Source organism: Brassica napus, chromosome A5 (assembly GCF_020379485.1).
Source record: "Brassica napus cultivar Da-Ae chromosome A5, Da-Ae, whole genome shotgun sequence".
Lineage (NCBI taxonomy): Eukaryota > Viridiplantae > Streptophyta > Magnoliopsida > Brassicales > Brassicaceae > Brassica > Brassica napus.
Genome location: NC_063438.1, coordinates 4,223,785 through 4,234,070, shown reverse-complemented (window position 1 = coordinate 4,234,070; position 10,286 = coordinate 4,223,785). Strand labels below are relative to the sequence as shown.

The following is a 10,286-nucleotide window of genomic DNA, read 5'->3' as shown; positions in this document are numbered from 1 at the left end:
TACACACTAAATAACAATCTTCTTCTTCTTCCTTCGCCCTCTGCTTTTTGATTTCGCGCCACCACTCTCTCTCTCTTCGTCGCGCAACTTTCTCATGAAATATCTCTGATCCGCCTGAGTTTTTTTCTTGGTAAGTGATCCCCGCTCTATTCTATTTCTCGTGAGAAACATGTAAAAGGGAAAGTGTGAGGCAACAAAGAGCCTCTACGGTTCATGAGGATAGATATCATCGAGACAAAGATGAGCTGGTGAAGCGTGATATGTTGGATCCACCAAGAAGAACTCAAGATATCCGTGGAAAGGCCTTGAGTTTTTGGTGTTTTGGATTGGAAACATTTTGAACATTCCAAGGTGGATTCTACTTCACAAGGAACCGAAGGAGCTTGGTGTAGTTATGACACTGATCCAATGGAAGCTTCTACAAGCTCGTTGGAGCTTGATTTAGCAACCGGTGTTGTCAAAAGATTGGAGCTAGATTCAAAGCCCCAAGCAGCATCTAAGTTTCTCTCCTCCAAACATGAGAAGGATGCATAAAGAACATCAAGATAGAAGACAAGATGATGTCCTAGGTGAATGTTCAAGTTTGGTTAATGTAACAGAGAGGAACCAAAACTCTTTGTTGGATCAAAAGATACCTACAATGACATCCAAAAAAGAAAGACATGCTTCTCCCAACCGGCGCTTCAGTTTTAGTCACATGAGTAGAAGCTTCAGTTCCAAAGAAAGCTCATCCTCTGTCCCTACATTCTCAAGCACATCTCATGCTTCAGATAAATCAGGCCCTTTGACATTCAATGACTCAGTTTACACCAATCACTCCACCAGAACAAAGCCTAATGTCCACACTAGAGCTAGATCAGGCCCTTTAATAATACCGAAGACCGAAAAGAATGTCTCCTTACAAATGGAGAAGAATCAGTGCAGCTCAAGATCTCATGCTATTTTGCAATTCACTTTGAGAAAAGGTATCAGTTTGTTTCAGTTTGTGGTTGACAACAACGTTCTTGCTGCCACCATGAAGAGTTCAGATTCTTCTACACGTTCTTACACCTTGTACACCATCAAAGAAGTAAAGAACAAGAATGGAAACTGGTTAGGCCGCCACAAGAACAACCATCCATTTATACATACCGTCATCGGTCAAATGAAGACTAACTCGGACTCAGCAACGCGCAAATCAGAATCTGTTTTGTTCGGTGTTGAGACAAACGAAGAGGTTGCAGCTATTGTTCAGACAAGAAACAGAGTTCAGAAGCTAGGGCTGGACAAAAAAACCGAATCCAACCGAACCGAACCCGATCCGAAAAAGTAGTACCGAACCCAAACCGGAACTGATTAAATATCCGAACGGATTCAATGTAGTAGGTTGCAAACTCCGTGTCTTGTCTAATGATCATCGTACAAAGTCTCAAACTTTCTCTAGTTTTCAACTGTTTGATCATCAGGTAACTAGTTATGTTCAATGTATTGATGGTCTGAATCATTGTTAACATTCTTTAATTTCTTACAGGAAAAAACTGAACCAGCATTCAAGATGGTGACACACGACAATGAACTCCACTCTGCTGAGTTCGGTTCAACGGTCTTTCTATTGGAAGCGTTCTTTATCTCGTTGGCAGTAAGCAATTATCAGAACTGGTGTGAAGAGGAGGAATAAGTGGTTTTGAAGAGACAAAACATCGAACAAGTAATAAAAACAAACCATCAAATCATTATTGGTTAATTTAAGCTTATATCTAGTTATTAATGGACTAATACTACATGGATCTAAGTATGAATCTACCTCTTATATCAGTCTAAAGGTAAGAAAATTAACTATTTGTTATGTGGTTTGCTTGAATGTTAACAACATATGAGGGTTGCTGCTTCGAATTGAAGATTATAAGATACATTCATTGTTAAATAACTTTGAGTTGAAAATTATGATAGATTTTTCTTACTTCCCATTTCAATACATATGATGATTTAAGGAAGTTTTGTTGTTGTTTTCACAAATCCAATTTTTATTTTATTTTATCAATTGTATTTTTATTATTTTATATTAATATTTAAATAAATTAGTTATTCGTGCATTGTGTTAAATGTCATATAATATGAACCGAAAGAGTATTTAACATGATATAAAAATTATTTTAAGAAAACATTATTTAAAATTAGTATCTAATAAAATAATTGTAACTAATGGACTTATGCTACATTCATTTTGTTAAATAATTTTGAGTTGAAAATTATGATACTTTTTATTTAACGTGATGAACATTCTAAAGAAATCATTATTTAAAAAATAGAAAGAATAGTTTTTTTTTCTTAACATTTTACCAAAAAAAAAAGAATAGTTTTTTTTTTTGGTTTAGTTGAGGATAATAGACATCTAGACAGACAACTCGACTGATGTGAGGATACAACCGTATTTGACAGACATGCTTCACTGCTTTACCCAACTACACACAGTCCCACATGCTCCTTCCTCCAAAATCATGTCCCACCACGTGTAGTGTTAATCCTAAATTAATAATTTTAAACCTTTGTATTATGATGCAAATTGGCCACTACTAGCTCTACTCACCCGACATCACCTTTGGAGGTTTAAAACAAAGCGTCAATAACGGTTGGTGGGTTCTTCTTCTTCATGTCGTGACCATTGACTCCTTTTTAGTTTTATTGAGAAAATCCATTTCTGATAATTTTGAGGGTAGGACTTGTTTCCTATTAAGAATACTCTGTCTCCAATTGGTTTAAAACATCTCAAGCCCCATTTTATTTCTATAGTAAAAATACTTCAATCTGCTTTAACTTTCACTCTACATATAATAGAATAAACAATAAATTTACTCTATAAATAATTAATCTTATTTTTTGTTAATCACTATATTTTTCACTCAAAAAAAAGAGTAGCAACCACTTAAAAAATTAATCCTGATTAGTTTGTTATTGACGCATTTTAAAGAATTCCAATCTCCCTAAATATTGATATCTCTAATTTTTTCTAAAAATATGTATAAAATAATGATTTTAATTTTTTGTTCTTTTTTTATTCTGTGCATGTATTTTTTTTTGTTAAAAATGATTTTAATTTGTCTTTTATTTTTTGAACAACCAATGATTTTTTTTTTTAGACAAATTAAAATCAAAAAAAAAAAATGATTTTAATTTGTCTAAAATTGAAAATTTCAGTTCAACCGTTTCTCCGTGGCCCCTTTTTAAATCTTAGATTCTGCTAAAGGAAATCTCTTTTCTTCTTCGATCTTTGTCTCTCTCTCTCTCTCTGTTAATTCTTGTTCACTCGCTGCATCTCTCGTTCTTGAATCTTCGATTGACCTTCTCGATCGTTGACCCCTGAATACACTTTTCCGGCGAGACTAATAAAAGAACTTTACACAAAGATTTGAGTTTTTTTTTTCCGGTGGAGTGTTTTGTTTTTGAGCTAAATGATTGAGACACGACAAGAAGAATAAGATATGACTCTTTACATTCGTCGTGAATCTTCCAAGGTTCGTTATTTTACTTCTGTGTCTTTCACATTTTACTGGCTGATTCGTTTTGTTTTTTTTTTTATTAGCTGTGGAAGAGGTTTTGGTCGGAGATAGCAACGGAGATTGGTCTTCTCGCTGAGAACTGGAAGTACCTTCTCGCTGGCATTATCTGTCAGGTGAGCTTCTCATCTTTTGTTCTCATCAGTTTGTAATGATCAGATTGAAAACTTTACTTTTTATGGTGAGTGTTAATAATGACTCTTTGTTTCTACTTTGTTGGAGTATGATTAATGGGTTTTTTTTTGTTATAAATGGTAACTTTTGGAGAAAGCTTTCCTTTTTCAGCAGAAACAGTGTTCTTAAGGATTGTTTTCTTTTCCAAAATAGTTAGTGCTTGGATTATACATGTTTCTTGAGTTTGTGTTGTTTTGACACTCTATGTTGTGTGCAGTACATTCATGGTTTAGCTGCTAAAGGAGTTCATTACATTCATCTCCCCGGACCCACTCTCCAGGATCTTGGCTACTTTCTTCTTCCGGTTTGATCTCAGACCTTTCAGCTATATATATATGTTCATTCAATAGATCAGAATACATATCTTATAACTTTGGTTATTCCATTGTATAGGAGCTTGGTCAAGAGAGAAGCTACATAAGTGAAACCGTCTTCACTAGTGTTTTTGTTTCTTTCTTCCTAGTGAGTCTTTCAGCATTCGTAGTTTCTTCACTGGACTTTTCGATATTGATACTCCTTGAGCCTTTTATTTTTTCAGTGGACTTTCCATCCATTCATCCTGAAAAGCAAAAAGATATACACTGTCTTGATATGGTGCAGAGTTCTAGCGTTCTTAGTTGTAAGTGTTTTAAGCTTGCTGAGGTTACTTTGTCTTGTCAGTTTTGAAGTTTGTCGATGTTTCTGTTTTTTTTTTTTTTCAGGCATGTCAGTTTCTCCGTGTTATAACTTTCTATTCCACTCAGCTTCCTGGACCAAACTATCACTGTCGCGAGGTAAAAGCAACTGAGATCCTCATGTGTGTGTCTTATGAGTTAAGCTTATGTGTTCCTACTTTTGCAACAGGGATCTAAAGTTTCCACGTTGCCATGGCCCAAAAGCCCCCTTGAGGTTCTCGAGATTAACCGTGAGTCTGCATTATTCACACGCATCTTCTTTGTTTTGCTTGTGTTCTCATGTGATGATGTTGATCTTATCAGCTCATGGGGTGATGTACGGATGTGGAGACCTGATCTTCTCGTCGCATATGATATTCACGCTTGTCTTTGTCCTTACTTACCAGAAGTACGGCACTAAAAGGTATAAAACTTCTTCAACTTAAGCTTACTTTGTAAAAAGACATCTCCGCATCACTCCTTCTGTCTCAGGTTCATAAAGCTGTTTGGATGGCTCATTGCTTTCGTGCAGAGCCTCTTGATCATTGCCTCCCGTAAACATTACACTGTCGATGTTGTTGTTGCCTGGTATGGTTTTGCCATCAAGCAACAAATTAACCGCAACTGGATACAAAGATAATGACTTATTGTTGTTTTTGATTCTTTCTCCGTTTAGGTACACTGTTAACTTGGTTGTGTTTTGTCTGGACAAGAAACTACCAGGTTTGATCATATCTTGTCTTGTGGTCTTGTTTTGGCAGAGAGACTCGGTTTCTCATATCTTCTTCTTTTACGTACATCAGAGTTACCAGATCGGACCACGGTGTTGCTCCCAGTAATCTCTAAAGAGAGAACTAAAGAAGAGAACCACAAGCTGTTGTTGAATGGGAACGGTGTTGATCCTGCTGATTGGGTAAGCGCATCTGAACCTGTCTTGTCTGAACCAGTCACATAGTTTGATCTTTAATGCTCTTTTTCTTTCGGTTGTGTTTAGAGACCAAGGGCTCAAGTGAACGGGAAGATAGATAGCAACGGAGTTCACACTGATAACTCATTGAACGGCGCATGAAAACTCGCACCAGACTTGGGGCAAGAACTATATATATGAATACAGCTAAGCAATGGCGTCATGAAGACATGATGGTCATTGCTCATGAAGAGAACTCTTATAGAGAGATGTTAGGGCTATGCTACTCTGTACATTTTTCAGTTCCTTGTCCCCCAAGCAATGACTTGTTGGATCACGTTGTTTTTTATTTTTGTTGTCAATTTTATTATTATAAGAAACGTTGCTTTTTATTATCCTCTCCAGATTTAATCATTCATTTTTTTTTTTGATAGTTTTTGTTTGTTTACATATATACAAAGAATCAAAAACTCTTGATAGTAAAAATATGTTGTTTGAATGCAAAGAAAGAGCGTATGTATATTGAAGTTTCAAGAAGAAGATGAAACATGGAAGTGGAAAAGCCATGACACGACGAAGCCAAAGACCATACAAGCTAACACTATATTCACCACTCTCTGTGGCTGCCACCTGTTCTCTATCGCCATTGCTGCTGCTACGGCCGCAGTCTCCTCACCGCCTCCACCGTTTCTCACCTCTCTTTCGTCCACTGTTGACGTAACCATCTCGTTTGCACTGCCCACGTTTTTGGCTACCGATTGACAAATCTCGCAGATTCTGTTTCAGTAATAATATGTTAATCTTCCTATAACCTAACAAAGTTTTGGTGTTTAAGTCGTCACGGCAACATGTGCATATAACACATCAACACCAAAAAATTACGTGCTTAATTATATAACTTTTTATTTTTAAATAGAAATCAATAAAACATCCAAAAAAGTATAACTAAAGAGTGAAAAAAACAATAAAACCCCGTAATTCATTGCAGAAAGAATCATAACAAGATCTTGAACACGTTAATAACAAAAATTTCAAGATTTTGTTTTTTTTCTTAAAAGTAATTAAGAACTCAATTAAACAAAAGTAGAACCACTAAACCAAAAAATAAAGAGGAGATAAAAGTAGGTTACTAACTTGTCGCCTTTGATCTTGAACCAAGTTTCGGCACATTGTCTATGAGCAATAGCCAAATCTTCCTTACACGAACACCCTAACTCCATCGCACCTCCACCGCTCGTTTCCACCACCCCTAAATGACATATCCTACAGTCTTTCTCCGGCGACGCCGTCGCATCATCATCACCATCATCATCATCCACATCGGACAAACCCATCACCGACGACACTTTCCTCGACTCTCCTCCTTCGTATTCATACGGTCCTCCCGAGGTCGAATAGAAGTAAGAGTAACATGACGTCATGTCCTCCCCGTCTGAATAATATACGCTGACGTCACTTCCACCGAACGAGCGGCGGTGATAACCGTACGCCGCTCCTTGTTCTAAATCAATCTCTGTCATAACTAAAGTTGGAAGGTTATGTGTGTGTGTGTTTTTCTCTAATGCCACGGTAATAGAAATGAAATGATTTAAAGAAATGGGTTTAGGTGGATTTGGTGATTTACTCCAACTCAAAAACTTTTTAAAATGATTTAATTTGTGAGAAAATGTGTAACGAAATTGAAAGAGGAGTGAGTGATGGTGGTGGTGGTGGAGCAGGAACAAGCTTGAGAACAGAGTGATGATGTCACTATGTTATCAAGGAAGAAGATATTGTTCTCGGATCAAGAAGCAACTGTTATATATAACAAAAAGAATAGTGATAGATTAAAAAAAAAGGAACAAGTTTCTACCAAGTTTAAGGGATGTTGGTTCCGACTTCCGAGTAGAGAGATTTTGTACAACGTTTAAGCGACGTGATCTTCGTCTTTGCTATGTGCACCGCATCCAACGGCTGATATTGCGGGATCGAAGGATTATCTTCTTCCAAAAAGTAATTTCATAGTTGAAAATACCCATTTTGTCCTCGATTCTTGTTGAGAAACGAGCATAAATAGAAACAATAGAGGGGTGGTTATGTCATTACATTATAGAATATCCAGTTTTGGATTTACTTTGACCCATTCCTTCTTCCGACCAATCTAATCACGGCCTGATCTCTTTGGATTGAATTGTACTCTGTACCACACCATCTACGGTTTACAATTGGGTCTATGTACATTGTAGGAGTTGTTGTCTTCAGTCTTCTTTATTAGAAGTCTAATTGAGTTGTTTAAGCAGCTAAGTTAGATAACATTAATTTAATGTAATTATTAATCTCAACACTCTCAGATTCTCTTGATTTTTGTTATTTTTCAGGCAATTAATCTCATCTTCAATATATACTTCCCCCCCCCCCCCCCCCCCCCCCCCCCCACAAGTTTTTTTTTTCACACAACATTGTCATTATATATGGAAGCTATACATATACCATTTAAATCTTGTATGAGTTAGCAGTGGAACATCCAAAAAAGCTACAATGTATTAGACTATCCAAAAAAACAGATCTAAAAACTAGATTAATTAGTTTTTCTTTTACGAGGAAGAAAGATATTTCAAACAAGCAAGGAATAACAATTTTTCATAAAGCCATACAGATTAAAATTAAGAAAGAAGTGGGAATCTCATTTTCCACGTCAAAATGTTGAACCACCAAAGGAATAAAAGAAAGAAAGAAACAAAAAGAGTAAAAACGAATTCTGACGGGAATTAATTTAAGTAAACAACATATTATTAAGTTGGTGGGTCTGGTTCTAGTGGACAAGACATACATATTCTTGTTTTCATTTGAATCTTTTTTTTTTTGGATTTTTGTTCTATAAAAAATGTCGACAGATACTTTAAATTAGTTCATTATCTTACGTGAGAGTTAAGTAGTAAACTAAAAGAATCAAACTTTTAACTATTTTTTTTTTTTTTGGCAAAATTGCTAAGTAGTCATTTTAAGCTGTAAATGCATTAAAAGATGCTGGTAGGAGGCATTTAGATATGTACTAAGATATGTACTATTTGTTGTTCGTATTAGAGGTTGTATAAAGACGCTCAAGGTGGTCGTCAAAACGGTATTTAGACGCTGGGTGCTCATAGACTATGGTAATTATTTATGCGTTGGAGTTAAGCATGTGTGTTATATTAAGTGGAGTGGAGGTAGACGGTTTTGGGTGGTCCTATGCAGATTTAAACGAGATCTTAGACAGTTCTAAATTGTTTCTTTTCTTTTTGACTCTTTATGGTTTGTTCGTTAATGAACATAGAAAGCGACAACACAAGTAGCTGTTCAGTCTGAGCAGTTCATGCTCAAACTGGAAAAGTTGTTTATAAAAGACCAGAAACTGGATGTATCTAAATGTTAAGTCCTTTTTCTTGGTCAGCAGAAACATATGACTGGTGAGTTGGTGAGCCAATTCAGGTGGTCAGCTTAAATGATTTACAATAATGTTTTATGAGTTTTAACTTTTATATAAGAAATGATATTATGTTATTCATTAGTAGTTATGATCTAACTTGAGTTACAAGTAGTTTTCATTCATTTCTCTCTCTAAGCTCTACAAAATTATGCTAGGCCTAACATATACTACATCCGTTTCAATTAAAAATAGATGATATTTTAGGGAGTTTTTGTTATTTCAAAATAGATGATGTTTTTATATTTCATTGTACCTTTTAACTTTATCAAAAACTGTGTAATCAATCATATTTTGTACTCTGTTTTATGATTGGTTAAATAATTTTTAATTTATATTTTAATGATATCTTTTTCGATAAAAAATAAGTTTTTTAATAGTTATGTCACATTCTAAAACTTCATGTATTTTGGAACAAAAGGAGTATATGAATCTTTTGATAGCAAAATTATACACTCAGTAACATATTTGAATATAGGGCAGAAGACACAAAAGGGGGTTCTTCTGCTTTACATTGTAAGCCATCAAAAACGTGGAGAAGCTGTAGTAATTGGCTTGATTCAGATAGTTTAAGTTGTAAAGAACATCTTAAAGAAAAAAAAAACTCATATTCACTTAACATGAGACTAGTTAGGAGCCAAATAAATAAATGAAGGATTGCATTCTTTAATTTCAAAACTGTGTGATCTACATTACTGTTAAAGCTTTCTAGAAGCCTGCTTAGGCTAACTGAAAGGAACAGTTTGATGGTTGTGGCAGGCAAGGGTCTGGCATTCCTTGACAAGCAATATCGAAATCGACAAGCACTTCCGAGAATGGAAAGTTCTCGCTCAGAAAATCTATATCAAACAAATCAACTTCTGCTTCGGAGCCAGATGAAGAAGTCGAAACAAAATCTCCAGAAGCAGGTGGGGATAAGTTCATTGTTGCTTCAGCGTTATCGAAGTTGAGCCGTCCTTTCACATGATCTCTTTTACTCGACATCTTTGCATTAGACTTGATTGGGGAGAAAGAAGAAACCATATGGCTCCTTTCCACAGTGTAAGAAGGATTTTGCTTGTGAGGACTGACTGTGATTCTCTCCTTAGTGACGATTGTGCAGTTTGTAGGAGTGATAGATACATCACTCTGAGGAGATACTTGACTTTGTGGTGTACTCAGACAAGATGGATTGGTCGGAGGTGACAAGTCTGAACTGTCAAACAAACACTTTGCCACACTTGATGTGATAACAGATGACTCATTAGCTACATTGTTATCCACCTTAGCAGCTCGTGGTATCTTTTTTCTTCCTGTAATAAAGACACAACACGACGTTTAAGGACAAGCAATGGAGACTTAAAAAAAAAATCAGCATTCAAATGAAAAGAACAAGACTTTGCAGTAGACCGACCTTTATTAGAATCTGTAGGAGCAGCTTCTAGAGAAACCTCAGGACTCTTTCGCTTTTTGGTAATAGATTGACTAGAGGGAGCTGTGAAATTCCCAACTCTTTTGTTTCCCGGCAATGATGCTGACATAAGGTTAGGCGTGTTATGCCCTGAGCCGCCTGAAAATAAGAAATATATCATTTTCCA

At 35.8% G+C, this 10,286-nt stretch overlaps 3 protein-coding genes and 1 pseudogene across 3 annotated transcripts; 2 read left to right on the top strand and 2 right to left on the bottom strand.

The window, feature by feature from the left end:
• Positions 1-245: 245 nt before the first annotated feature.
• LOC106451067 lies at positions 246-1,657 on the top strand (annotated as a pseudogene).
• A 1,484-nt stretch (positions 1,658-3,141) lies between these two features.
• LOC125609274 (phosphatidylinositol:ceramide inositolphosphotransferase 2-like) lies at positions 3,142-5,659 on the top strand. The gene is made up of 12 exons (XM_048780539.1): positions 3,142-3,491; positions 3,560-3,649; positions 3,925-4,011; positions 4,101-4,169; positions 4,246-4,326; positions 4,409-4,480; positions 4,551-4,611; positions 4,685-4,784; positions 4,853-4,948; positions 5,037-5,083; positions 5,164-5,273; positions 5,355-5,659. The coding sequence occupies exons 1-12, from the start codon at positions 3,459-3,461 to the stop codon at positions 5,427-5,429; spliced, it is 921 nt and encodes a 306-aa protein (XP_048636496.1). The 5' UTR covers positions 3,142-3,458; the 3' UTR covers positions 5,430-5,659.
• An 84-nt stretch (positions 5,660-5,743) lies between these two features.
• On the bottom strand, positions 5,744-7,156 carry LOC106451072. Its single transcript, XM_013892931.3, has 2 exons — positions 6,402-7,156; positions 5,744-6,044 (listed from the first exon to the last, which is right to left on the bottom strand). Exons 1-2 carry the CDS (start codon positions 6,785-6,787, stop codon positions 5,798-5,800), a joined length of 633 nt encoding a protein of 210 aa, XP_013748385.2. The 5' UTR covers positions 6,788-7,156; the 3' UTR covers positions 5,744-5,797.
• Positions 7,157-9,355: 2,199 nt separating this feature from the next.
• On the bottom strand, positions 9,356-10,280 carry LOC125609594. Its single transcript, XM_048781118.1, has 2 exons — positions 10,103-10,280; positions 9,356-10,001 (listed from the first exon to the last, which is right to left on the bottom strand). Exons 1-2 carry the CDS (start codon positions 10,278-10,280, stop codon positions 9,430-9,432), a joined length of 750 nt encoding a protein of 249 aa, XP_048637075.1. The 3' UTR covers positions 9,356-9,429.
• Between the last annotated feature and the right edge of the window lie 6 nt (positions 10,281-10,286).

Coding starts and splice junctions, on each gene's coding strand:
- LOC106451072 (XM_013892931.3), bottom strand. CDS start 6,787: ATGACAGAGATTGATTTAGAACAAGGAGCGGCGTACGGTTATCACCGC. Junction 6,045..6,401: donor TTCAAGATCAAAGGCGACAA/GTTAGTAACCTA, acceptor TTACTGAAACAG/AATCTGCGAGATTTGTCAAT.
- LOC125609594 (XM_048781118.1), bottom strand. CDS start 10,280: ATGATATATTTCTTATTTTCAGGCGGCTCAGGGCATAACACGCCTAAC. Junction 10,002..10,102: donor TCCTACAGATTCTAATAAAG/GTCGGTCTACTG, acceptor TCTTTATTACAG/GAAGAAAAAAGATACCACGA.
- LOC125609274 (XM_048780539.1), top strand. CDS start 3,459: ATGACTCTTTACATTCGTCGTGAATCTTCCAAG. Junction 4,012..4,100: donor TTGGCTACTTTCTTCTTCCG/GTTTGATCTCAG, acceptor TCCATTGTATAG/GAGCTTGGTCAAGAGAGAAG. Junction 4,612..4,684: donor TGAGGTTCTCGAGATTAACC/GTGAGTCTGCAT, acceptor TGATCTTATCAG/CTCATGGGGTGATGTACGGA.